The following is a 27,848-nucleotide window of genomic DNA, read 5'->3' as shown; positions in this document are numbered from 1 at the left end:
GCCTACCTCTCTGCAGTGAGCAGGATGGAGCGGGACAAGGACTTAGGTAGAAGTTTTCCAAGCAAACCTCCATCTTGGGGTGGATATGAGACCTTTTCATGCAAGTTCACCAAGCCTCAGGAATCATCTTTCAAGGCCAATATCATCATTATCTCCCGTTTTCATTGCCAAGAAACTAGGGCTCAAACTTCCCTGAGAGAGGGAAGGTAATCTGCCCAAGGTCACACAGCTATTGGGCAAGCAATGCAAACCTGGGGCCTTGTGAGCATTTCCATCCAGAGATTGCCCTTCTCCGGAAGCCAGAAGTCATATTTCCCACCCCACAGTTATCTGCTCACATTTTTCTTAGCTAACTAATTCTCTCACTTTTCTCCAATGAGCTCCCCTTTGTGTTGCCCTTATGACCCTCCCTCCCTCTCCCTGTCCCTCTCTGTCCCTCCCTCCCTCCCTCCCTCCCTCCCTCCCTCCCTCCCTCTCTCTCTCTCTCTCTCTCTCTCTCTCTCTCTCTAGGATCTCATGTAGTCTAGGCTAGTCTGAAACTATGTGGCTGAGGATGACCTTGAATTTCCCATCCTCCTGCCTCTGCCTCCCAATTACAAACATGTTCTGTTTTGTCTGGCTTTAGGCAGTGCTGGGGGTCAAACCCAGGGCGCATGGGTGCTGGGCAAGCCTAATTACCTCCCCAAGACACTCTTCTTGTCCATTTCTCTCAGCCCTATCTCCCTGATCCAGGATGGTGGTGGTGGTGTGTGTGCGTGTGTGGTCCCATGTGTGCATTGCGGTCCCGTGTGTACATGCACACACATTGTGTGCAGAGCTCAGAGAACACTGAGTGTCCCTATTCTCTTGAGACAGGGTCTCCTATTGAGCCTAAGACTGACTATAGGGGCAGCCAAAAGCCCCAGTGATCCTCCTGTCTCCACCCCCTCACAGTGCTGGGGTTACGCGTGAGAATTTGAACTCATGTCCTTGGCTTGCACAGAAAGCTGTCTTATTTGCTGAGCCATCTTCTTGGCTCTCTCGTGTCCATTTATAATGTATCAAGAGTGCTTGGTTGAAGGTGAGAAGAAATTGACATGTACAAGTGTCCTCTTGGGCCCCCTTGGTTAATATCCATATGCCTCCCAACAGTGCACATGGGGGAGGAAGTGGCCTGCAGGAGAGGAAATAGTCTTGGTCCACTAGCTAGCTGTGTGGCCTCAGGTGGGTTCATTTCTGAGCCCACATTTCATCATCTGTCAAATGAGATTAATCACATCTACCATGTGCCAGCACACATTACAGCAGGCACATTGGAGCATGCTCCCTTCCTTCTCCAAACCTACAACCTCACCTTCCCTGCACTAGCCACGTGCTGCCATTGGACATCAGCGAGGCTCCCTGCCTCCTCACTTGTGATCACACAAGCCCTGACTCCATACTCTACCCTTTTGTCTTATTTGAATTTGAGAGTCCTCCTATCTGTCACCCCAACTACAAAGTCAACTTCAGACCTCCAGTTCATTCCAGTACCTCCAGCCTCTGGCACCTGTCAGTCCTCTGACCCCCTGGCTCTCTTTGTGGGAATTTGCAGCACCCATGCATCTCCACTACATTGTCTCTTTGCTTTCGACAACCATGTGGGTTTGAAAAGGAATATGAAGTTATTCTTCTATTAGGGAAGAACCTCCCTGAGCCCCCTGGCAATTATTCTCCAGAGAGGTATTTGTTAGCATTTGTCAGGTGGTATGCTGGCTGTCTTCAAGACATGTCATTCCTCTGCCATGGTTCAAGGATTGAGTTTCTCCCCATCCTTGCTGGGATCCATCTCAGCCATCTCAAAGGTGGCGGATCTAATTCCACATCCAGGCACTCTGTTTTTATTTTCATTGTGATCAGTAGTTTGTTTTCTGCACAGATTGCTCCAGGATGAGTTACTGCTGGAATGGAATAAACAGTCTGGGTTCATAAGCTCAGTATCCTCGAATGATGCTTCTTGTTTCTGGGCCCCGAGGAGAGAGTATCAAACTTTGTACCAAGCCAGATCCTACTAGCTACTACTGCCATTTACACCCATTAACAAGGAACATTTACTGAGTGTCTATTGTGTGTTAGCCCAGAGGACTTCAAGGCTGAAGTCCTTTATTGACCATAACACTTGTGGGATAAGAGATAAGGTCTTTTAATTTTCCAATCATATATAAGGAACAGGGAGGTTGCTTGTCTAGGGTCACATGACTCTTGACTATAGGTTGGGAAATCCCATCCCAAATAGGGCCTAGGTGTCAACCCTTTCCCAAACCCAGCTGCCTCCCTATCTCACTCTTTGGAACGTCTATCTAATCTCTCATCTTCCTAGCTCCATGACTGAGTAACTCCAGGTGTGTGTCCCATGTGCCATGCTCCCCCATCCCTCAAGCCTCTAAACTGACTGCTTTCTCCCAACAGTGGGGAGGATCTCCCTCCTGGTTGAACTCACGGAGCTGTGTGGACAGGAATTCTCAGACATGATGGGGAGGTGCTTGGGCCCCTGAAACCCCATGTGTTGACAGGTGGCAAGGCACTCAGTCTCCCACCACAGTGGGAACCGTGGTGTTTTGACCTGTTACAGCATCTCAGGCTATGGAGCAGCTGGTGGAAAAGGTGGGAAGAACACTATGATGCGGTCCCACGGCGTGTCCGTCCTGGGCATCTTCAACCTGGAGAAGGATGACATGCTGTACATCCTTGTCGGCCAGCAAGGGGAAGATGCTTGTCCCAGGGTAAGTGCTCAGAGTAGGGGCTTGTCCCAGGACCTGCTGGGTGGCCTGGGACTCATATTCAAAGTGCACCAACTCCACCTGTGAGTTCCTTTCCTAAGGCCGTTTGGTGCTTGCGGACACAGGGAATGTGGCCTAGCGGAGTTTTATAGTCCTATAGGAGCCACGGCTGAGCCACGGGTTTCATGAGTGACTTGAAGCCAAGGTCTGAATCCTAATTTGACCAAGGCTGGATGTTCTACAATGAAGTAGGAGAAGCAGCCTCCCTCTGAATGCTGTGGCTGACACACTGCTGTAGTGTATATAACCATATGTATGCATACTGAAAAAATTAATATTTTACATTCACTCAAAAGTAGGGGTGCATAAAAATGCCCAAAGGAAAAAAAAGTGTCTGAAAGATACAGCTGCAGTAGCTACACTTCCTGAGAGGACACTAGATTGGTGCTGGCCAGCAAATGTCTGACAATATCACAAAAAGAATGTTCTCGGGTCTGGGACTATTTGCCTAACTTGCAGGAGGGTTTGTTTGTTTGTTTGTTTGTTTGTTTGTTTGTTTGTTTTTCCTGGGTATGATGGAACACACCTGTAATCCCAGCACTTGGGGGATGGAAAGGAGAATCAGATGTTGAAGGTTGCCTTTGGCTGCGTATGGAGTTTGAAGTCAGCCTAGGACACAGGAACCCCTAACTCAAAAAAAAAAAAAAAAGAAAAGAAGTAAAAGAATGTCTTCAAATATTATTTATGTGTGTGATTAAAACTAAAAGTTTTTAAAGCATAGAATAGACTGAGCCAGAATGTGGGTAGCCCATTTCCCATTAATTTTATGTTCTGACAAAAATTGTGCCAGAAACAATGACTGGAAGGAAAAACATTCATTTTGGCTCATAGTTTCCAAGGGTCTCAGTCCATCATTGTGCAGAAGGGATGGAAAACTTCATAATAGCACATCTGGAAACAGAGAGATAGAAGCAGGAACCAAGGGCAAGAAAAACCTTCAAGGCCCCTCCCTGATGACCTGCTTTCCCCAGTTAGGCCCCACCCCCTAAACACTCCCCCACCTCCAAAACAACCTTCTCAACTGGGAAACAAGCATTCAGAGTGTGGGGGATGTTTCAGGATTAAATCTTACGCTTCCATTTTATAAATGAGGAAAGGGGGGGGGAACAACAGAGGTGAAGGGGCTTGCCCAATGTCACTCACAAAGTGGCCCAGAACTCTAGAGCATTCGTGTTGGCGGTGTCCGACACTTGTTTTTTGTTTCTGTGACCTTCTTCCCATTTCCACTTATATAACACATCGCCTGACTGTTCCTGGCCTCACTGGGAAGTAACCCATAGAACAAGACAGTGAGGGCTAACTAGATAGCAGCTGTAGAAGCCCCAGACACCCCCAGTTGTCGGCTCTTGCTTTGCCAGTGTTAGTGGGGTGGCAGGACCCTGGCGGTGCCCCAGGAGAGCAGATTATCCTGCTTGGGTCAGGCCAATGCCCTCCCCTGAAGCACAGCTTTGCTGGATCCCAGGGCCTGGCACAGCACCTTCTCCAAGAATTGTCCCAGCAGCCTGGGAGGACAGCCTGGGGGAGCCATGGCTACCAAGAAAGCAGTTTAATTCCACAAAACAAACTCATTCCAAAGAGCCAGGTGATGGGCTGTGGGTTCAGGGGGCAGCAAGTTCTCACTTGAGCTTAGTCTCCTGGGACCCCCACTCCTCCCAGCATTAACACACCAGAGCACTGAGCCTGGTGGGTACAACCACGGGTCTGAGAAATGCCTCCACTCCAACTTTTATTTAGGAACTATAATCAGGATTTTGCAGGCTGTTATAATATATTAAGTCATTAAATTACAGGCTGCTGTAATTTCCACGGGAATTTATTGAGTGTTAATGTAATTCTTTCATCTAAGCAGAAAGATTGCATTGACTTCTGCAAGGGACTTTTACTTGATTGGATTGTAATCAGTTATGTCTTTTCACGGGACTATGTCCTTTTTTTTAATTCAATTGTAATCTACTTGTTCCTCTAGGTTGCTGCACTTTATCATTCTTATTAATCAACCTACTTGTTCTCAAACTTTGTGGATGCATAGGGAGCATTCCTAGGAGGGCAGGAGGAAGCCATCTCAGCCAGGAGCAAAGGGAAGCACCCTCTGCTGGTCGGGTCAGGCATGCCATGCACACTTGGACATGAGAAGGACCTCCTGGTTCCAGAATACTCTCCCTGTCGATCCTTAGGCAAGAGGGACATGCTGGGCATTATCTACCCCTCCAGTTTTTACTGAAAAAAAAAATTAGACTGAAGTGAGCTCTAAGAACTAAGGTGCAGTTCAACTGGCTTAACTACAGATCTGTGGGAGTTTCTGTACCTGGTACTGGGCTATCCCAAGCTCCTGGTATAGGAAGTCAGCTCCAGCTGCTGCTGAAAAACACCCCTGTACACACACACACACACACTCAGAGAGAGAGAGAGAGAGAGAGAGAGAGAGAGAGAGAGAAAGAGAGAGAGATGACAGAGACACAGAAAGAGATAGAGATAGAAACAGAGACAGAAGAGACAGACAAGGAGACAGGCAGAGATGGAGACAAGACAGGAAAAATCTATTTCCTACAAGACCTTGCCTCATAGCATGAGGGTATTAATCAGGCTTCTTCCACAAAAGCACTTTTGGCATTTTAGAGTAGAGTTTCTTTATGGTGGTGAGGGGGGGAGAGGCTGTTCCTTGTCATGTATGATGTTTACCAGCAATCACATTCTTCTCTACCACTTGATGCCAGCAATATCCCCAAAAACAACCATCAAAACACACCTCCTGAAAAATCTCAGCTGCCCTCTAGATGGCAAAGTCACTAACCTAATTGCCAAGCCCCATATTCTCACCCACCAAACACCAGGAAGGCCAATACGTGAGCCAGCCAGTTCTCTCTGTCTGTTCAAACTGATTCCACAAGCATGTATTGAGTCCCTGTGTGTACCATCCACCATTCTAGGAAACTGAGACATTCGCTGAACAAAGGGGACCCTTACACATGAAGCATTTCTCTTCTAGCAAGAAGAGCAGGAGTTGGCCAAGGCCTGAGGTGGGCGTGTGCCTGTGCACCTGAGGGAAGGAAGGGAGGAGCAAAGCAGGTAGCTAAGAGGTGAGGACAAAGGAAATGTGCTGGGCCATGTCACTGTAATGATGCATACAACCTCAAAGCCAAATGCTAACATAATGGCTTGTACCTCCAAAGTCTTGCCATGGCTATACCAGGAAGCTTGGATCTCACAGGGACAAAGAGTCAAGCACCAAATTCAAAGGCTACTGCATTCATCCTGTCAGAGATGCTGGGGGCTTGGACCAGCGTGGTCAAAGTGGAGGTGTGGAAAATTATTGGATACAGGGCATGTTTGGAATATAAAATTCAAAAGGGCTTCCTGTATGATTATATGAGAAACTGAGAGAAAAAAAGGTCAAGAGGGACTCCAAGGATTGAAGAGCTGCTGTCACCTACCAAAGAACGCTGCAGAAGAGGCCAGGCTCATGCCTACAACCCCAACAAGTGCAAGGTCAGCTTGAGCTAGGTAGTGAGTTCCAGGCTAGCCTCAATTACAAGTGAGATGGCCTCAAAACAAACAAATAACCCAGCAAGGTCAGGAGGTGAAGGTCAAATACACTGACTGTGATGATCTGGTACACAACAGGTGATGGCAGGTGGGCAACAGCGGTAGACCACTGACTGGAATTTAGAAGAGCTGTCCAGGGTGGAAGGCATCAGTCAGCATAAAGTTCAAACGAGCTGAGATTGCCTGTGGTATAATACAAATAACAAAGAGGAACCAAGGACGAGCCCTGGGTCCCCAGCATTTAGAGATTAGAAGGAGAAAGAAGAGAAACTTACAATGAGCCAGGGAGGTAGGAGGGACTTGGGGCAGGCAGAGTCCCTGGAATCAGGGGAAGTGCCCTGTCTCCACCAGAGGCTGCTGCTGAGCCACAGAGATGCTAGCTGAGAAGGGGTCATTTCTTGGGCATCCTCTGCCCTGTTTAAAGGGCTAGTTGGAAGACAAGCCATCCTCGGGCTCCACTGCTCTTGCCTGACACTGTATCCAAAGTCTCCAGAATCAGTTCTCTCAGAAAGATGTGGAGGTCACACTGCTGACTGCCAGAGGAGAGAAGGAGGGAGAGACAGGTGTGGAAGCCGGTCTTTGCAACTCTGCTGGTGTCAGTAAACAACCCTTATTTATACGTGGATGCAAGCCCAGGACCCAAAGCCTCATGAAAGAACTGCTCAACTTGCAGCTCCCCATCCTCTCCCAGTCCCCCCGCACCCACCCACTCCTATCCCAGCCTTCTCCCTACAGCCCTGGGCATCGCTGCATATACATGAGAGAAATGTTTAGCTCTACCCGAGCAGTCCAGAACTTTCCATGCACACTAAATCCACTCTAAGAAATGTCAAATTATTTCCATCATTAAATCCAAAATGCCATCAAACAAATTGCATCTCAGCTGTTTATCTGGAAATTTCTCAAGTACCCACTGCTGGCACTCCTGAATACTTTAGCATAAGGAATGGCTCAAGATGGATTGCCGTGTCCACTGGCTGGTTCTGCAGCGGCGTTTGATGAAAATTTGATGTTTTATTGGCTTTTATTCCATTAAGTGAAAGGAAAGTAATTTTCTTCTGAGGTCAGGCTGGTGTTTAGAGATTTCATCTGAGCTGCATCAGACAAGCCAGGTATGACTGTTCTTCAGACAGTAGGCTCTTCCTCCCAGGATTCCAGGGTTTTGTGTTACAGACATCCCACTAGGAACCTGTGAGGCCCAGAACTGAAACTAATGAAGCACTAACTCAGTCATCTCCCCATCCTTAACAAGTGTGACCCCAATGGTAATGGCTCACCCCGTCTCCATAAACCTGTGACGTCACTATTTCCATCCCACACCTGAACACCACTGAGTCACCTAAAGTGATGGTGAGTGTAGCTGTCCAATTCTGCAGTCCACTCCCTCCTCTCCATGGCAGCCAGGGAACTCTACCCTCTACCTGGGGCCATGCTGGAGATTTCTAGAAACAGGAAATGGGACATTAGGTGAGAAAACTGAGATGTCTGAGATGAAGAAATTACTTTCCCACAGGCGAGCTGAGAGTGAAATTCCACTGTTGGGTTTTGCTTATTTGTTCTGTATTTATCTTTCATTTTCTGCATACTTCTCCAGGACTGAAACTTGAGAGAAAGAAAGGGGGGAGTCAGGAAGGGAGAGAGAGGGAGGAAGAGAAAGCGCTCATTGACTCTCCACTCCCAAGTCCAATTCTGATCATCCACAAGGCCCTGCCCCCATGACCTGCCTACTTATCTAATCGCTGTAGTTACCCCACTTCTATGCCCTCCAACCCATTTCACAACCCAATTTCCAACCCATTTCACATCTTCAGCAGCCATGGGATCCTAACTGGACCCTGTGGACTAGCTAGACTTTTCTTAGCAAGAGAACCTTAAGCCTTTCCCCACACACTCACTTACCTCCTTCACTGTGGGTCATGCTACTCTTTCTCCTTGGAGTGACCCAAATTTTCCTTGTCTGTCTTAAAATCCTCCCTGTACTCTATAGCCCACCTAGAGGAAGCTGCCACCTGGAGGAAGTCCTCTAGCTGCAATCCAACCCTTAGCTTTTCATAACATTTGTATGCAAGCTGACCTATGGCCTTTCCTAACACTGCTCAACGTGATCATTGTTTGTGTGTATTTATGTTTGTCTCCTCAATTCAAACATAAGTTATTTGACATGTGATCAGATCCTACCTTAAGCATACAAGGTCCCTGACTTGGGCACAAACCTAATGAGGTGGAATTTGTTTGTTTGTTTGTTTGTTTGTTTGTTTGTGTAGGCAAACCAACTAATCCAGAAAGTCTGTGTCGGCGAGAACAACGTGATAGAAGAAGAGATCCGAGTGAACAGAAGCGTGCATGAGTGGGCAGGAGGAGGAGGTGGTGGGGGTGGTGCCACCTACGTGTTTAAGGTGAGGTCCTCTCTGAAGATAAAGCAATGGCTTCCGTCCAACATGGTGTTACAGTCCCAGAACAAACCTAAATGGGAGCCTATGGGATGTTCTGTGTAAAGTTAAGGATGAGAAACAGTGGTCCAGAGGGAGTTCAGGTTTGTCTACCCAAGAAAGGGTGTCCTGGTGCCTTTGCCTTGTCCAACCAGGCCAGGCAGACTTCTTCTAACATTGCCAAAGCTAGGCTACAGACTGAAAGATGAGTTTCTTGCTGGGTGCTCCCTTGGAGATGGTGATTCTAGGGGGCTTATTCTTGAACTTGGAGTCCAAGAGATGATTGAGAGTACAGAAAAGGCCAAAGCACGACCTGCTTCTAATCACCAGCAACAAGACCTCCAAGGAGCTTCAGGGAAGGGGCTTGGGGAAAGATCCTCCAAGATCCATCCACTTGTAACCTAAGAGGTGGGTACCCTAGTGGGCTTGCATCACTGGTTGAACCCTAACTGATACAGAAACTGATCAGAGAAGGTTACTATAACATCAATTTGGGGCCCTCAAACCCCTACAGATAGAGAAGTCACCCCACTGCCCTGCAAGTTGTTAAATTTGAACATTTACACTGGGGTATAGAAACTCCCTAATGGATGCCCAGCTCATTCTCTCTATCTCTGAATGTCTCTCCTGGGCAGATGAAAGATGGAGTGCCTGTGCCCCTGATCATTGCAGCTGGTGGTGGTGGCAGGGCCTATGGGGCCAAGACAGACACATTCCACCCAGAGAGACTGGAGAATAACTCCTCAGTTCTAGGGCTGAACGGCAATTCCGGAGCCGCAGGTAAAGCCCCACCCTCTCCCAGAAATCTCTCAGGGACCCTGAAGGAATCAGTGTCACTAAGCACTGAGTGATGGGATCTGTTCCCACTGACACCACTATCAAGAGAAGGGGGCAGGTGTCACCGCTGCCTCTGAAGCTATCTTGCTGGCTTGATGCTTGCCTGGACTAATCTGTGAAGGCCCAGGACCCCAACCCTGCAGGTACCCAGCAGTTGGCCACACAGTGGGCCACAGGTCTCGTTAAGATGGAAAAAGTGAAGTAAATGTGTGCCTTCAGGAGGTGGCAGCCATGCAGTAAGAACGTCTGCCATCGTTCTGCCTGTCCCCAGTGTCCTTCCAATACCTACTGGCGTCCACTGCTGCCTACCCCTGAGCTAGAGAGGCCTGCCAGGAGGCAGGGCACCAGGCACAACTGTGTCGGCACATGGTGTGTCCTAAGAGGTGTCCCTAGTGCCAACTGCATGCTACTCCTAGCTCCCACCATGAACAGGCCCTGGAACAGGACAAATGGAAGTGCTCCCCCCAGACCCCACCACATCCTCTTCCCAACTTCTCAGCTCTGCTCTCCTCTCAGTCCCCACCAGCTCCTCAGAGAGGCTCTCATTTCTCCCGCAGGTGGTGGAGGCGGCTGGAATGATAACACTTCCTTGCTCTGGGCCGGAAAGTCTTTGCTGGAGGGCGCTGCTGGAGGACATTCCTGCCCCCAGGCCATGAAGAAGTGGGGGTGGGAGACAAGAGGGGGTTTCGGAGGGGGTGGAGGGGGGTGCTCCTCAGGTGGAGGAGGCGGAGGATATATAGGTAAAGATGATTTGTGTTCTAGGTGTCACTCTTTCCCCTCTTAGTCCTAGGCTCCTCCCTCCCTGTCACTTTCCTGCCCCCATCACCCCCCCCCCAGTGTGGACTGTGTGACTGCATGCTCCCCTCCCCTCTGCCTGGCTTGGGCCCGCCAGAGGTAGGGTGTTGGCTTCTGAGCCAGCATCCTGCCTCCAGGCTTGGTAGCAACAGCATCAAGATCCTATGTGATCCTTGATCCCTTGCCCCTTCAAAGCTGAACATAAAACGTGTTTGGCTTTCCAGATGGCTGCATAAGCCACCACAAGGACCACACAGCCCTGAAGTTCAGACTTTTCTAGTCCCTACAGCTCCTTTTGGGGACCTGGCCAAGCCAGCATAGAAGGGACTGGTCTGTAGTTTCATGGGCTCCTCGATTTCAGTTTTCTGCCCAGCCCAACAGCTGCTAGAGAGCAGCAATGTCCATGCAGGTGGGAACTACTCCCAGAAGCCACCTGGGGTGGCTTCAACCCAGTCCTGCAGCAAACAACCTGCTGTTGGTCCCCCACTGCCTTGGGAAGAGTTTGCAGCTAAAAGACTGGCAGATGACACCCCCACCCTCCCCCAGATTAGGACACACTGCATGCCAGCACTGTGATGTCTGTGTCTGTGTTTCACTTTGTCGCTATATGGAAATGCTTGTGCTAACCACACAGGCTTCCCTTCCAAGCTTTGGGTGGATGGGAGGACCCCAGGGGGAACCCCAAGATCACCCAATTCCTGATGAAAGGAGGGACAGGAGCCTGAAGGCACAGCAGCTCATCTCACCCAGGCCCCATCTTGACCCCCAAGGTTCCAGAGAGCAACTCCTCCAAGCCACAAGGATGCACCCCAGCCTCAAGAGACTAGAAACTTCTAGACTCTTGCTCACTTAGTACTGGGGCCTCATCAGTGTAGTAGAGGCTCCCCTGGATGATCTGGCCCAACCTGGAAGGGAAATTGATGTACACCAAACATCTGCAGAGCTAAGCCAAAGTGCAGCCTCTGTGCCTGGAAGCTCCCTTCCCTCTCTGCCTCCCTACCCCACAGCCCCCGCTGACCCATAGCTTTGGCCATATTGCATGCTTGTTGATATGCATGTGTGTTGAGACTTGGGCACCCACCTTTTGGGGTTCAACTCTTCTCTGGTTTGCCACAGGTGGCAATGCAGCATCAAACAATGACCCCGAAATGGATGGGGAAGATGGGGTTTCCTTCATCAGTCCATTGGGTATCCTGTACACCCCGGCCTTAAAAGGTACCCTTCTACCAGGTGATAACACAGACTTTAGCCCCTTCTCTCACCAAGCCAAAATATGGACTTTATTGACATAGGGTTAGGACACCAAGGCGTGGACTACAGGACACTTTATAACCCAAGTCTTTCTATAGCTCATCTCATCATACTTTGTGGAAGCTGGAGAGTGTGATTGAATGTAGGGGGAGGTGGGATATGGACCACCAGGCAGGCAGGTCCTAGAAAATGACACAAAAGTACCTAGAACACCTATACCATCATACAGAGACAAACATACATCCTCACTCTCAGCGCGGCTCACTAGGAGCCCAAAGATGCTTTCCCAAACAGAGATGTGCTCGAAGTAGCAGAGGGACCTGGGACAGGGACCACAGAACCCACATCAAGCAGCCAGAGATAAAGTCTAAAGTTGGGGACCTGAGGGTATAGGGCGATCAATTGATCAATATTCCTGTTCATCCTGAGACTGACCCTCCCTCCTTGTCACAGTGATGGAGGGTCATGGGGAAGTGAATATCAAGCATTATCTAAACTGCAGTCACTGTGAGGTAGACGAATGCCACATGGACCCCGAGAGCCACAAAGTCATCTGCTTCTGTGACCATGGGACCGTGCTGGCTGACGATGGTGTCTCCTGCATTGGTAAGGAGCAGTAATGGGAGATGGGAAGAGGGCTTGAGCCAACTGAAGAAATCCAGCTGTTTTCTAAAAGTCTTGTTCCTCTCTTGCTCGTGTTCTAGCAACTGAGCAAAGGGACCTTGTACAAAAGGTGGGTCATCACACCTGAAGGGGTCTCAGAATTGCCTATACCCTTCCCTTAGCCAGGAAACAAACCTCCAGCATCTTCACCAAGGGGCCAGACATCCTATCTCTACTCAAGTACCCAGCAAAATGGACCAGAGCTCTCCTAAGACACCCTCATGTCAAGGAGTTTCCAAGCCCAGGCCCTGTGCCTTTGAGTTTCCTGTATATGGTTCCTGACTGGACCCAGCCTTCAGCACATACACTCAATAAGAATGCTTTTGATTTTGAGTCATCTCCACATTCAAGACCTATTCGTTTTTGATCACACAGATAGAGGCCTAAGCCTGCTTCCCATGCTAGAATCCCTCCTCTACATGCTCCAAGTCTCCTCTGGGACATGTAGTTCCAAGCCAGGCCTGGGAATACAGGCCTCTAATCCCAGTGGAGACAGAAGAATGGAAAGGTCAAGACCTGCCTGGGCTACAGAGGGAGTTCAAGGCTAGCCTGAGTAACTTAATCAAATCTTGTCTCAAAATTAAACATACACAAAGGTCTGGGGGTGTAGCTCAGTGGTTGAGTATTTGACTGGTATACACTAGACTCTTGAGTTCAATCCAACGGGAGATGGTGAATGGAGGAAGGGAAGAAAGGGAGAGGGGTGGGGAAAGGCTAGAGAAGACGAGGAGAGGGGAATAAGGAGGAGAAGAAAGAGAAAAGTAAAGAAGAGAGGGAAGGAGAGGAGAGGAGGAGGGGAGGGGAAGAGAGGAGAGGAGGGGAGAGGAGAGGAGAGGGGAAGGGGAAGAGAGGAGAGGAGGAGGGGAGGAGAGGGAAGGGGGAGGGGAAGAGAGGAGGAGGGGAGAGGAGGGAAGGGGGAGGAGAGGAGGAGGGGAGAGGAGGGAAGGGGGAGGGGAGGAGGAGGGGAGAGGAGGGAAGGGGGAGGAGAGGAGGAGGGGGAGGGGAAGAGAGGAGAGAAGGGGAGAGGAGAGGAGAGGGGAAGGGGAGGGGAGGAGAGGAGGAGGGGAGGGGAGGGGAGGAGAGGAAGAGGGGAGGAAGGAGGGTAGGGGAGGAGAGGAGGAGGGGAGGGGAGGGGAGGAGAGGAAGAGGGGAGGAAGGAGGGTAGGGGAGGAGAGGAGGAGGGGAGAGGAGGGAAGGGGGAGGAGAGGAAGAGGGGAGGAAGGAGGGTAGGGGAGGAGAGGAAGAGGGGAGGAAGGAGGGTAGGGGAGGAGAGGAGAGCAGAGGAGAGGAGGTAGGGACAAAGAAGGGGAGGGGAGAGAAAGGGGGAAGAGAGTTTTGTGAGCCACATTACAGGCTGGCTCAGATGGGCCTCAGAAGACCTTCGGTTCTGGGACCATAAGAAGTAATTCCACCTCTGAGGGTGTCTCCAAGGGATTCGACTGCTGGGTCCTACTGGGTGCGGAGTTCCCTATGGTCCCCAAGTCTCTTCCATGTCCACTTCTGTTTCTCCTTCTGAGCTCACCCCAACCTTGTGCAGCTGATGTTTGGAGCCAACACCCAAGATTGATATTCATCCCTGTTGAATTTTCCCTCTACCCCAAAGCTACTTCTGGGAGCCTGTGAAACCAGGATGAGCCTGCTTAGGGCCCATGGTCCCCTGAAAAGGGAGGTGTGACAAGATCTCCAGAGACGGGAAACAGCAGGTGGCTTTTCCAGCTGGGGAGGGTATTTCTGACTTGGGACCTGCTCAGAGGAGAGTCAACATAGTGGTCAGTGCCCCATCGGGACCTGTCTTCCAGTGTCACCCACCCCGGAACCCCACCTGCCGCTCTCACTGATCCTCTCCGTCGTGACCTCTGCCCTGGTGGCTGCCCTTGTCCTGGCATTCTCCGGCATCATGATTGGTGAGTGTGCCAGAGCCCCAGGGTTTCCAAGCCAGGACGGGCAAGAGCAGGGTCTCAGGATGTGCAGTGGACACCAGGCATCACCCTGCCATGCTGGGTGAACTAAGCCAAGTGAGGACAGAAGCATCAGCCCTCCACCCACCTTAATCTGCTGTTTCAGGGAGGAGTCTTGGATGCTTGTCTTTGACTCTGCACAGCCTCCTGGCTGCTCACAGGGATGGGTATCCTTCAGTGACCAACATGATGGAGAGATCTTTTCCTGCACCCCCACCTTCACTGGCAGCTCTTCTGTGTTTGAGGACCACTCCCTGTGTAACAGCTCAAGCTGTGCTGGCCAGGTCCTCCCACTCAACCAAAGAAGGAAGCTAGTTTCTGAGCCTTTCCCATCCCAACCTCATATCATGGAGGTTCAATATGAACCACCATGCACTGATGGATGGGCAGAGGAAATGTCCCAGAAGTGTGCAGGCAGACTCATTCATAGGAGACATGAGATACCTCTGATGGTCATCTTGGATCCCAAAATGCTCTACAAGAACCTCACTAATACATCCTTCCCCTGTGTGGCCTCAGCATGTCCTTAACCTTCCCTGTATCGTCCCTTAAAATCTAATGGATCTCAGCCATCTCCTTAATAAAACCCTGGCATGTCCACTGTGCAGTTTAGTTTCAATTTTCAACTTGACACAGTGTAGAATTACCTGAGAAGGTCACTCGATGACAGATTGTCTAATTTAGGTTGGCCCGTAGACATGTCTGTGAGGGATGTTCCTGATTGGGTTAATAGATGTGAGGTGACCCAGCCTAAAGATGGGCAGCACTGTTCCCTGCAGGTCTGGCTACTGGACCTGTATTTAAGAAGAGAGAGGGTGAGATGAGTGGAAGCATGCATGCATTCCTTCTCTGACCTTGACTGTGGATGTGACCAAACCACTTCAAGTTCCTGCCAGCCACCCTGACCTCCCTACACAGATGGACTGTATCCTAGAACTGTGAGCTAAAAGAAACCCTTTCTCCCTGACATTGCTTCTGCCTGGCTATTTTATCACAGCAACTGAAGGAAAACACCATTCCTGTGTGACACAGTAAAATCTCTCCAGTGAAGTGGTTTAGGCTTCACACTTGCTTCCCATGATGAAGGAGTACGCTGATGGTCATCATCATTTTGTCAGCATTGCTAACAGTGATGGGAAAGTTCAGTTTAAGGTCTAGAGGAGATGAAGGCCACATGGTCCAGGCTTGCTCACAACAGACCCCCATCTGTCTACAGTGTACCGCCGGAAGCACCAGGAGTTGCAAGCTATGCAGATGGAGCTGCAGAGCCCTGAGTATAAGCTGAGCAAGCTCCGGACCTCGACCATCATGACAGACTACAACCCCAACTACTGTTTTGCTGGCAAGACCTCATCCATCAGTGACCTGAAGGAGGTGCCACGGAAAAACATCACCCTCATCCGGTGAGCTTCCTGCCACTCTCCCAGGGCTGGACCTGTTTCTCTATACAGTGGACTCCTTAAGCTCAAGGAGTATACCTGCAGCCTCTCAGGGGACAAGGCTCATGGGGATGTTTGCTTGTTTCAAAACCATATGTGTTCATGCAGTTTATGCAATGAGAAGGATAAACTGATGAGAAGAATAAAAGTTCTCAATACCCATCATGCACCCTGTCCCAAAGATTCTAGACCCCACCCCCTTGTTCTCTGAACCAAAACACCTATCATTTCCTCTATCATTCACTGCAATGATCCACAGCAAGGATGTGTCAATCATCTGTCCCTGTCCCTAGGAGTTACCACCCTCTTCCAAAGTCATCTCTTGCCCGTGTCCCTGGCAGATACCAGAGACTTACAAAATATTCACTGAATGAATGAACATTTGACCATCTTCATGAATCCCTGGTTAGAACTGCATTTAATCCATTTTCTGTTTTTGGGGACATGGTAACACAGGTTAGGTGAGTTATAAAGAAAAGGGGTTTGCTTGGGCTCAGAGTTAGGATCCAAGGTCTCTGACTATATCTGGTGATGACCTCCTTTGCTGGCAAAGACAGCTGGGCTTATGATCCACCAGGATCTGCCCAAGGGGGATGCCACCCTAATGCCTTTGTCCTATCTAGATCACTTCCCATCAGTAGTTTTCCACGTTCCTAACACCTCACAGTCAGGATTGCTTTCCAGCTGGTGAACCACAAACCACCTCCAAATCTTAATAGACTTGTTCTCACCAGAGTTCAGGTAAAGTAATGGAGGCCTCAATCGAAGAGGAAAAATGAGTTTTCTCCAACAGTCTCAATGGCTGTTCAAACCACACTTCAGGGCAGGCCCCATGCCCAGCCAATGCAAAAAGAATGATATTTAGGGAAGTGGGTTTTTTGTTTGGTTGATTGGTTTTTTGTTTTGTTTTGTTTTGCTTACAAGTCTTTGGCTTATATACTTTGATTTTTGGTTTTATGTTTTTAAGGGATTTCTCTTGAATCTATATGTGTTTCTTATATTTTTTTTCTTAGGCTCTTTTTTTTCCTGTTTGCTTGTTTGGTTTGCCCTTGCAGCTTGTTGGTTTGTTTATTTTACTTATTTATTTATATTTATTTATTTATTTATTGGTCGTTAGATGCCTGCTTGTTTTTTTAATGAGAGTGAGAAGGAAAGGATGTGGATTTGGGTGGCAAGGATCTGGGAAAAGTTGGACGAGCAGAAACTACAATCAGAAGACATTGTATGAGAAACTATCCATTTTCATTAAAATAAAAACAAAATAAGATAATTTTTAAAAGAAATAATAAATGAATGGAGGCCCAGGGTGACATAGCAAACCAAGCTGAAGGTGTAACTCCTGAATGTGTCAACCTCTTGTCTGTGTACACTGAAAGTGACACATATCTCAAGGACCCCGGCTGCCTGTGGCTCACTTAACTATGACTTATCTTGTCTTCTCGGTACAGGGGCCTAGGCCATGGCGCATTTGGGGAGGTGTATGAAGGCCAGGTATCTGGAATGCCCAATGACCCAAGCCCTCTACAAGTGGCGGTAAAGGTGAGGGGTGGTTCCACCTTTCGCCTAGCCTTAGTCTGAGGTCCCTATAGGCTACAACCCAGAGCTCACAGCCACCTTCTCCTCCCGCCCTCCCTTCCAGACACTGCCAGAAGTGTGTTCAGAACAAGATGAGCTGGATTTCCTCATGGAAGCCCTGATCATCAGGTAAAGTCACAGAGATCGTACCCCTCGGGGCATTTTCCAGTTATATATGTAATGTGAGAGTATTAAATAAAACCTAAAAAGTATAAACTTAAATAGGAAGCTTAATTATGTAATATTCCTACTAGGTAATAATAAATGGCTGTAATTTACCAATATAATCACCAATCTTTCAACTGTGTGTGTATGTCTGTGTGTGTGTGTGTGTGTGTGTGTGTGTGAGAGAGAGAGAGAGAGAGAGAGAGAGAGAGAATGTGTATGTCCGTGTGTGTCCATGTGGGACTTCCTAGACCCACAGCTCTACATATCCTAAAATGACAAGATAACCCAAATCTCAGTACCTCATGTCTCATTCAGTCCCTGCCTTTGTGGAGTCCACAGGAGCCTGCAGAGACCAGTGGGGCCATATCTCTTCCTGACTCTCTTTCACACAGTCCGTCCCCCTGCAGGTCACATGCTGTCCCTTCCACAAACCAGTCCTTCATCTTCTACTTGAGACCCTTCTTAAAGAGCTGAAGTATGAATTCATGTAGCAATGCCCACCCACAAACACAAACACATGTACAGATGCACACATTTATGCATGCATGCACACATGCACTCGTACATATACTTTGCCACTCCAATAGAATTCCTTCCTGCTAATTCACCTCCCACGGGGCCTGCCTCATCTGTGCAGCTCCCCAGGGAGGTTCACCTCAGGCTCTCCCATACAGAATGCAGCTTTACTGCATGGTTGCTGCAACTGTGACTCAGTGTCCTGCTTCTCTTAATGGTCCCAGACCCAGCTCAGTTGTATTTGGTTCCGCCCTCTGTCCTGCAGCAAATTTAACCACCAGAACATTGTTCGCTGCATCGGGGTGAGTCTGCAAGCCCTGCCCCGCTTCATCCTGCTGGAGCTCATGGCTGGTGGAGACCTCAAGTCCTTCCTCAGGGAGACACGCCCTCGCCCGGTGAGTGAGTGAGAGCCAATCTTCCCTTCCGTTTTCAGTAAAAGATCAAGGGTGAGGGGGGCAGGAGTGGGTTGCCTAGGACGTTGCCTGCTTGATGGGATCCTAGGAGTCATCAGCACTATGGTTCCGATACAGAATTGGGCAGGATTGAGTGGACAGAAAGAACACCAGCCATAAGGCCCCTGTGCAAGTCTTACACAAAATTTATTCAATAGCCTGTCATCTTTTTATGACTTGATGACTCTGAATCAAAGGGACTTGCATGCTAACCATGTCACTAACTAGCTTTCCATCCACTGATTCCAACTCGTCTCTCACACAAATATACACAGCATCCTGCTTTGTAGTTTTCCATAAAACAACAAAAATACTAACATGCTGGAATATTTATGGAGGTAGCATATGTGCCTGTAGTTTCATGACTGAGGGACAGAATGTGTGATGAACTCTAAGGTGGACCCATGAAGCCCAGCCTTCAGCCCCTGCATTACCATTCTTTGACTTTAACATCTGTACAGGTGGAACATAGAGATTGGAGTGGAGCATGTTTAAAAACATTTAAGGGATGGAGAGATGGCTCGGTGGTTAAAACACTTGTGGTTAAAAGTGCTTGTCACACACGGACTGGAGTTTGCATTCCCACATCATCTCATGTAAATATCTTATGAGCATGGTAACCTGCCTGCAGTTCCAGAGCCAGAAGGTTGACACAGGGGATCTCTAGAGCAGGTGGCTAACAAGATTAGCCATGTAGAGGTGGTGCTGTGGGTGTGACTGAGAAACCCTGCCTTAGTGACTAAGATGAGAGCTAGTGATTCCTGACATCAGCCTGGGACCTGTAATGCACACACATGCATAACCACCTGCACACACACAGGCACACACACTTACAACACACAGACACAAATGAGAAAACATAATGAATAAATATACAGATCATTTAGAGACATTGCAGTAGAAGATTTCAAAAACATTATTCTTCATTGGTTTTCCCCCAGGCTTGTTTATCAGGTTGTAGCATGCACATGACCTTTGGAGTAGAAGAATGTAGAATACATAAAAGAGTAAGATTGTCTGCCCTGCTGAATTCCTGTGGCCTAGACAACCCTAGCCCAGGCTGTACATTAGACCACCAATGGTGCTTTTAAATAAACGAAGTCATGCCTATCCAAAAATATGGGCCCCTTGACCATCATTGGGGCAAAGCAACTGAATTTTAAAGGGCTGATGGACCTGGTGGAGCAGCATGAGAGGGCTCAGCCTCCCCCCCCCAACAGAAACCAATACCCCATCTTTCTCTCTTCCACAAAAGCCTCATTATTGCTCTTCTTGTCTTCCCACAGAACCAGCCATCCTCCCTGGCCATGTTGGATCTTCTGCATGTGGCCCGGGACATTGCCTGTGGCTGCCAGTACCTGGAGGAAAACCACTTCATCCACCGGTGAGCCTGTGACCTTCAAGCCCTCATAGCATGCATGAGTCCCTGTTCCTCCCAAGAACAGATCCCCACCCCCTTCTGAAAGAGAAGACTATGTCTCTCTCCAGATCTGTTTGTGTCATCTTTGTCTCTGAGGGGGACTCTCTTCCAAGGCATCCCCGGTCCCTGTGTAAAGTATCTAAAATCTCTACACTTCCCCACAGGGGCTAGCTAGAGGCTGGTGGGCAACTCCCACCCTCCCATGGTCCTTCTGCCTGTACATTCAAGTTTTCTTGAGCTCCCCCTCTCTAGAAACTGGGCTCTTCAAATGAGTCTTCAATTCATCCTTGTCTCCCTAGCATATTGGCTGAATAAATTAATTTTTTAAAATACGCTGAAGTGAAGCCTAACTATAGCATCCTTTATTGCTGTGTAATTCTCTGCCATATGTGAAGCTTGTGTCTAAATGCTGTGTGAACTGAGGCACACTCACACTCAATGCTCATGAGCATCATGGATTGCAGGTTTCCTCCCTCCTGGCTGTTGATGATGCTGGCTCTGAGATCTGAAAAATCAAATCTATTACTACGTTCTTTGCAAAGCTCTTCTTAATCCCAACTTGGTAAATGTTTGCCTAGTGAACTCACAATTATTTATTAACCATGACTTCAAACCATTTAAGTCATGCTCATCACCTTTAGTGCACATAGACACAGTCTAGAAAATAATACTGTATGCATTTAGAAGAGAAGCGTGGAGGTATATACAAGGCAGGCTTTCTCCCTGTTAGAATGAGGAAGCTGGAAGGCAGGAAGTAGACCCACCCAAGTTCCCAAAGTCTCTCTGAAGACCAGACGGTAGCCTCTCTTAAACCACCTCCTCCCTTCACTGCCCACACATTGTCCTCCTCTTACTTTTCACCTTTTCCAACTTGTAGGCCTTTCTGATTGATAGAAATAACAGAAGCAACAGGGTAGCCAGGACCACTCCTCTGTTTCTTCATCCATAGCCATACGTTTGCTGGCCTTATTATTGTACCCCAGACTTTCCATAAACCCCAACTCCAGGCTTTTCTGTTTCTCAGTTGGGGCAAGTTTATGCTCCTTTGGAGACCAGCCTCCAATTATGCCACTTCCCCATCTTTTGCTCACGATCTTTAAGTCTGGATTCATCTACCAGCAATCTATGCATCACCTTGGTGACTTCAGGTGTCTGCCTTTGTTTCTCATGGAGATGGCTTCAGTGGGGGTTGGCATTCCACCCACATTCAGCACCATAGCAACAGAGTAGCAACTGAGGGAATCATTTCCTTCACCAGCAACCTGAAATCCACTTCCTTAAGATGACATCCCATGTCCTGTAAGGGTACCGGGATCACATTCTACATAACTCCCACCACCTCTGGGTCTGGAAACGGTTCATGAAGATCAGAATTAAGTCTCTGAGTCATCATTTGCTGCTCTTTTGATCTGTGTGTATGTGTGAGTATGGGGGGAGGGAATAAATACATGTCTGTATGGATGTATGCACATACCAGAGGTTGGTACCAAGTGTATTCCTCAGTTGCTCTCCATCTTATATTTAAGACAGTCCTTCCTTTAACCTAGCTCATCGCTTTACCTAGGTTAACCAGCCAAGGAGCTTCAGGGATCTACCTGCCTGTGACTGCCTCCCAAATGCTAGGTTACAAATATAAGCCACCACCCCCGGCTGCTAATGTGAGTTTTGGGAGATCCAAACTCAGTTCCTTATGCATCCACTGCAAGCTCTTTACCAACTGGGTCATCTCCCCAGCCTCTCATTTTGTCTTTTTCAAGAAATTGAATTGTCAAAGGTCAAGTGAAGATTGTGTTGAATGACTTGTTGGAAGCAAAAGGGACTGTGTAGAAATTGCTCACCTCCATCAGAGCTTTTCTCCTGGGCTCCTGTGGTAGTTTATATCAGAGAAGTACCTTTTACAGCTTCCCACTGGCTAAGAGGCTCATGGGACATTCCACAACAGTTACCTCTCCTGTCTCATTGCTCCACCCTTGAACCTGTCTTCCGGATTCCCAGGCTCAGAGCAGACTCCCTCAACCAGAGCCACACTCCCCCACACTGGTTCTTCACTGAAATCTGTTGCTTCTGGACACAGTTTGCTGAAAGTTCAAGATGTATATGCCATTCTCTCAACTCCTTGTGTGTTTGATGCTATTACATTTATATCCTTATTAAACTCACAGTCATTTTTAAGCAATGGTCTCATATACTTCAGGGTAAAGATCTTTTGGGAGACATATTTTTCCCAATCTACTTCCCATTTCTCTTTAGAATTTATGACTAACTCTTTTCCTATTTTTGATGCCATACATTTTATGCTTTTAAGGTTCTCTTTGAACATTTTGTGGACCACTGCTCCTCAGAAATTCAACTTAAACCTTATGAACTGGGTTAGTGGCATTGACAAACATCCAGTTCTTACTACAGACCATTTTTCTGAATTTTAAGCCATGATCCCTAAATCATACTTTTAAGAAATATTTAAACTTTTATTTCCTTTAGATTTGTTATGAGTACAAGTGTCTTGCATGAGTGTATGTATGTGCACAATGTATATCTGGCACCTGTGCTGTCAGAAAGGGGACATCAGATCCACTAGTGCCATGTGGGACCCGGGAACTGAACCCGGGTCCTCTGCAAGAGCACCACGTTCTCAACTATTGAGCCATCTCGCCATTTCCCTCCTATTTCATTTTTTAAGATAGAGTCTCACATAAAGCAAAAGATACCCAGCCTATAATCCATAACCCCAGAGAAGGTAGAACCCTCTTCCAGAAACAGATGGAAGCAGATGCAGAAATCTACAATTAACCAATGGGCCAAGCTCCCAGAGTGCAATCACAGTGAGGGAGGAGTGATAATATGAACAAAGGAGTCAAGACCATGATGGGGAAACCCACAGAATCAGCTGACCTGAACTACTGAGAGATCACTGACTCTGTCTGACAAATGGGGAACCTGCATAAGACAGAACTAGATTGCCTTACTACAGGTGACAATGGTGTGACTGGGACAATATATGAGGCCACTGGCAGTGGGCCCAAGACCCAACTCTAATGCACAACCTGACTTAGTGGAGCCTATTCTATATGGAGAGATACCTTGCCCAGCCTAGATACAGGGGCGTGGGGCTGGAGAGGTACCTTGGTCCTGCCTCAAGGAGATGATGGGACAAACTTAGTAAACTTCCAAGGAGAGGCCTTATCCTCTCTGAGGAACAGATGGGAGGTGGCAGGGGAGTGGGATAGGGGAAGCAGGAGGAGAGAAGGGAGGGGGAATTGGGATTGGAATGTAAAATATAAATTAATTTAAAAAAAGATAAGGTCTCACTAGGTAGCCCAGGTTAGCCTAGAATTTGCTAGATAGCCCAGAATAGCCTTCTAAATGCTAAGAATAGAGATGTGCACCACCTTCCCAAGGTTTTTACTTTCTTTTTCAGTGTGTGTGTGTGTGTGTGTGTGTGTGTGTGTGTGTGCGTGTGTGCTCATACATGTGACAGCCCACGATTGATGTTAGGAATTATTCTCTATCATATTTCTACCTTATTCACTGAGGCAGGATCTCTCAGTCAAATCCAGAGCTCATTGATATGGCTAGTCTTGCTAGCCAACCTGCTCTGAAGATTCCCTGTAGCCACCTTCCAAGGCTAGAACTGCAGGCATGCCGCAAACCATCCATGGCATTTATATGGGTTATTGGTATCTAAATCTAGTCCTCATCTTACAGAATAGCACAGCAGATTCCACAACCATTGAGGAATTCCCCTGCACACCCTCATTTTTAAAAACCATCTTAACCAGTTGTTTATCCTCCAACATGTTCCTCAACCAAGGATAAGAACCTCTGTGACTCCTTAGATACTTGGGTTTTGCTTGTTTGTTTTTGCATAGGGTTTTAACATGATTAGCACTGCATTCCAGACTTCTGGCTGGGGTCTCTGGTTCTCACACGTATGACAATGTAGAAACAATCTGGGGTCAAGGGAGACAAGTATGGGAAGTTTAGCAGTGATGCCTCAGAGATATACTACAGGAAAATGAACCACCCAGAGCCCAGGAACAGAGTGCCAACTTCTTAATGTAGAAAAAGTGACTCTTTGACTGCTTGGCTTAACAAAGACAGTAGACAGTCACAGGTGTTAAAACCAAACTGGCTATTTAAAACAAACGAACAAAAGAAAAAAACCACATTTGCATTGAAGTCATACTGCTCTGGAACATTTCTTCAAACTACTGGCAAAAACACTAACCCATGCCCTATGTATAACTATCCCAAAGACAGATAGCATTTCTTATGCCCCTGTGTCTGTAATGAGAATTGGTCTTTAACAATGCCTAGCACACACTAAAAGAGCAGCAAGTTCTCCTTTATGTTATACTTGTCATCATTACTCATATCTTACTAAGCATAGTTACATTTTAAAGGAGCCTTGGAGTTGGCACAGGACACACCCAGACACTAGAATCTCAGCACAAAGGAGATTAATACCAGGGAGGGCAAGGGGACTGCCTCTGGATCTGGCAAAAGCAGAAATTGGATGTTTGGATAGGAGTGGTTTTTAAGGAGAAAGGAAGAAAGGAGGAAGTCAGTCTGTGTTACAGTGAGTTTGTAAGTCCTGGTTGGATAGGTTAGCCAGTATACCAAAAAAAAAAAAAAAAAAAAAAAAAAAAGAGTTAGAGTTTTAATTTTTTAATTGCTGGACCTTGGTATTTTAATAGTTGGACCTTAGAGTTCAGCCTCAGTCTCAGTCAGTGGCCAAATAAGGGAATGGACTTTGAGGGCTAGCTTTAGTAATTTAACCAGATGGTTTAGTAAGGAAGGGGGAAGATGAAAGGGCCAAACCTATTGGCTCCATGTTTGCATTGTTTGGGCCTGTTAGAGAGCCCTTCAATAGTAGTTGCTTTTCTGTTGCTGAGGTAAAACACAATGACCAAAAGCAATTATAGGAGAGTTTATTTGGACTTATAATTCCAGAGGTAGAGTCCATTCTGGTGAGAGATGCTCCGGGAAACACCAGATGGCATCTTCACCTACAAATACACAGAGAGTAAACTGGAAGTGCGGTGAGGTTGTAAACACTTAGAGGTCACCCCTAGTGATGTACTTCCTCCAGCCTCCATCTCCCAAAGATTCCACAACTTTCCCCCCAAAAAAACATCACCAGCCAGGAACCAGGAAGTGTTGAAATGTGTGAACCTAGAGAGGACATTTCTCATTAAAACCACCACCATTTTCAACCAATTCCCCCAGTCCTGATCTAGAACCAGCATTGCTATTCCCTCCACAGCGAAGTATAACATAACAATATAAATACAGGGAGAAGAAAAGAACTGTTTGAACTTCACTGGAGGTAAAGGTGCTAGGATGTTTCATGCGTACTTTAGGAAACCTATTTTCTCATCTGCTTTTCTTCCCAGGGATATTGCTGCTAGAAACTGTCTTCTAACCTGTCCAGGAGCTGGAAGAATAGCAAAGATTGGAGACTTTGGGATGGCCCGAGATATCTACAGGTGAGAGAATTGCCTTGCTCCACCAAAGCCTTCCTCCACCATCCAGTCTCCTCAAATAGATGTCTATGATGACCTTGTCAGTTTCCCACATGGACTTTCAATGAGTGTTTTCCAGGATGTGCTATAAGAACCTCTACTTAGTGCCCAGTCTAAATCCCGGCAGTACTGGATACCATGTTTCATCTTGGCTTATCGCTCTGGCTCAAACTCTCTTATCCTGCCGTGTTCTAGCTCAACATGGACACTTGATGTGTGAAAATCTTTGAAGTGGGCTTTATATATTACTCAGCTCGTGCCCTCAACACTCAGAGATTCTAAATTATTGCAGTGATATTTACCACCACAAACACAAGCTCCCTAGGATGGATAGGATACTGGTTTAAACCACAAAGGTTCCTCATTCAGCTTCATTTTTCCCCTCTCACATTCTCAAGGCTACATAAAAATTACCAGTGAAGGAATGATACTGTAGCATCTAGTAAAGAACTTGTCATGCATACACAAGGCCCAGTCTTGGTCCTCAACACTGTAAGTGATGATACTAATAGTAATAAATAGGGGTTTTTATTATAGTGTTTTGTTGGACTTTCTTTATTTGCCAACCTGTAGTCTCTTAGTTTTCTAACTATTAGCAATTCTGACTTGCTAGACAGGATGAGCAAGCTTTCCTTTACATGGTCACTAATTGGTCCCTTCCCTAATGCTCAGAAATGGGAATGGTTTCATTATCTGAGGGATGAATAAGAACATCTGGAAACTGCTGAGGACTTTGGTGAGAAGTAGTAGCATGTCCAAGGGGCCAGGGGCATTGTTTCTGTGCTGGGACCTTAAGGCCATAGTGTGTGGAGGACAGAATCAAAGAAGGGTTCTTTGGAGCCATCTACTGCTGCTATCATTGTATGACTTCCACATCTTCCCACTTTGCGTTTTAACCCCATCTTAGTTAGGTTTCTCATCTATATGAGAAAATGTCCTGGCAAAAGCATCTTAGGGAAGAAAGGGCTATTCAGCTTTCAGCTCAAGGGTACAGTCCATCACCAGGGAAGTCAGTACAGAAGGAGCTTGGAGCACCTGGGCACATCACACTCACAATCAGGAAGCAGAGAGGTGCATGCGTGCTCAGTTTGCTTTCCTCTTTTTTTCTTTTAATCCAGAATCCAAGTCCAGGGAATAATGCCACCTTCCTCTAGGGTGGGTCTTCCCTGCTCAGTTAACTTGCTCAAGATAATCCCTCACAGGCATGGCCAGAGAAGCTCAGCATCCAGGTGATTCTGGAGTCTGTGAGCCTGAGACTCGGTGTTACCCATCACAGCCTCCTCTCCAGGGCCCTGCACACCCCCTGTACTTTCTTAGGACACTGGGGAGTGCCTCCAGTTTCAAATATAGCAATGTAGCATGTTATCCAGCTCTCAACACTTATTGGGTCTTCCTCTCTGACAACTCTTTGGAAGTCAGATTTTGTTTTCCTCTATGACAAACACATAAGCTAAATGAATCTATAGGGATGAAAGTATTAACTTTGAACCATAGTTACAGAGCCTCCAGTCCATGCCCATATGTTTGACTCTGTTGCTTCCGGCCTGTAGTGTTACAGTACATGGGGACAGGAGCATATGACATGATGTCCACCTCATGGCGGACTGAAAGCAAAGACAGGAAAAGGAGTGAGTGGACTGTGGTCCACACATCTTCAGGAGCATGTCCCCAATGACCTAACTGCCTTCTGAAAATTCCTACCAGTTAAAGGTTCTACTGCATCCCAGAAGTGCAGCAGGCTGGTGACCAAGGCTCTAGCATGTGGCTTCTAGGGACCCATAAGATCCAAACTAAAGCAAATCCTATCTCCAGACTTTACCCATCCTTGCTTCCCTCAAGTCCCCTGCATCTGTAGATATTCTGGACCAGGAATGGTCTTTGGAGAGAACTCCTTGACTAGCTCTCTGTGATGCTGCCCCTGTATATGCCCTTATTTTATTACAGAAAATCAATCTTTTGCCTGTATCACAAAACTCCATACCCACACCATTATCATAGGAGGTGTCAGTGCTGTGATTTCAGGTGTGTGTGTTTCTTCCACTGAACTGTATCCTTGGGAGAAAGAGAGACTATGATTTATTTAAGTCCTCAATACATGGCAGAGCACTTGATACATCCTAATACTCAGAACATGTTTATTGAAGTCATTAATTAGTGTAGACAGCTGCCTCCCATAACAGGCACAGAACATCAAGCTAGGTGTAGAATCGGCTTAACAAGTAAATGAGTTAATTTATTAGTTCTTGTTAGCCAGTTGCATCAGTGGCATTACTGATGAAAACTAATAAATTAATTCATCTATGTGTTAAGCTGTCTCCATGCTTAGCCAGCCCTGTGTCCTTCTGTCTGGATGTGTTATGGGAAGCAGCCTCTGGTCAGCTGTCTAGATTATTTGTTGAGTGTCAACAGTGAATGAAATGCCATTGTATAAATACCATGGAGGATCAGAAATGAATGAGACCTGAGCCCTGTTCTCAGC

At 47.3% G+C, this 27,848-nt stretch overlaps 2 protein-coding genes across 4 annotated transcripts in view; both read left to right on the top strand.

Annotated features, from left to right (window-relative positions):
- Window positions 1–10,263, top strand: part of LOC127220154 (ALK tyrosine kinase receptor-like) — a 76,953-nt gene extending 66,690 nt beyond the window's left edge. The window contains exons 6-9 of the mRNA XM_051181888.1: window positions 2,591–2,741; window positions 8,606–8,737; window positions 9,406–9,550; window positions 10,124–10,263. Coding sequence (XP_051037845.1) covers window positions 2,591–2,741; window positions 8,606–8,737; window positions 9,406–9,550; window positions 10,124–10,263 — 568 coding nt within the window. The remainder of the gene's footprint in view (window positions 1–2,590; window positions 2,742–8,605; window positions 8,738–9,405; window positions 9,551–10,123) is intronic.
- Window positions 8,596–27,848, top strand: part of Alk (ALK receptor tyrosine kinase) — a 34,102-nt gene continuing 14,849 nt past the window's right edge. Inside the window, exons 1-12 of one of the 3 annotated variants that reach the window (XM_051181840.1) lie at window positions 8,596–8,737; window positions 9,406–9,550; window positions 10,165–10,273; window positions 11,519–11,617; window positions 12,107–12,259; window positions 14,116–14,220; window positions 15,491–15,677; window positions 17,162–17,252; window positions 17,353–17,417; window positions 18,238–18,367; window positions 19,711–19,808; window positions 25,241–25,333. In XM_051181840.1, the coding sequence (XP_051037797.1) occupies window positions 11,551–11,617; window positions 12,107–12,259; window positions 14,116–14,220; window positions 15,491–15,677; window positions 17,162–17,252; window positions 17,353–17,417; window positions 18,238–18,367; window positions 19,711–19,808; window positions 25,241–25,333 (989 nt within the window). In that variant the 5' untranslated portion in view covers window positions 8,596–8,737; window positions 9,406–9,550; window positions 10,165–10,273; window positions 11,519–11,550. Of the gene's footprint in view, window positions 8,738–9,405; window positions 9,551–10,164; window positions 10,348–11,255; window positions 11,618–12,106; window positions 12,260–14,115; window positions 14,221–15,490; window positions 15,678–17,161; window positions 17,253–17,352; window positions 17,418–18,237; window positions 18,368–19,710; window positions 19,809–25,240; window positions 25,334–27,848 lie in introns of those variants that run through there. The other 2 variants (XM_051181841.1, XM_051181839.1) reach the window with 2 other exon arrangements.

This window comes from Phodopus roborovskii, unplaced genomic scaffold, assembly GCF_943737965.1.
Source record: "Phodopus roborovskii unplaced genomic scaffold, PHOROB, whole genome shotgun sequence".
NCBI lineage: Eukaryota > Metazoa > Chordata > Mammalia > Rodentia > Cricetidae > Phodopus > Phodopus roborovskii.
The sequence above is the reverse complement of the archived record's forward strand: the minus strand, read 5'-3'. Positions and strand labels throughout refer to the sequence as shown.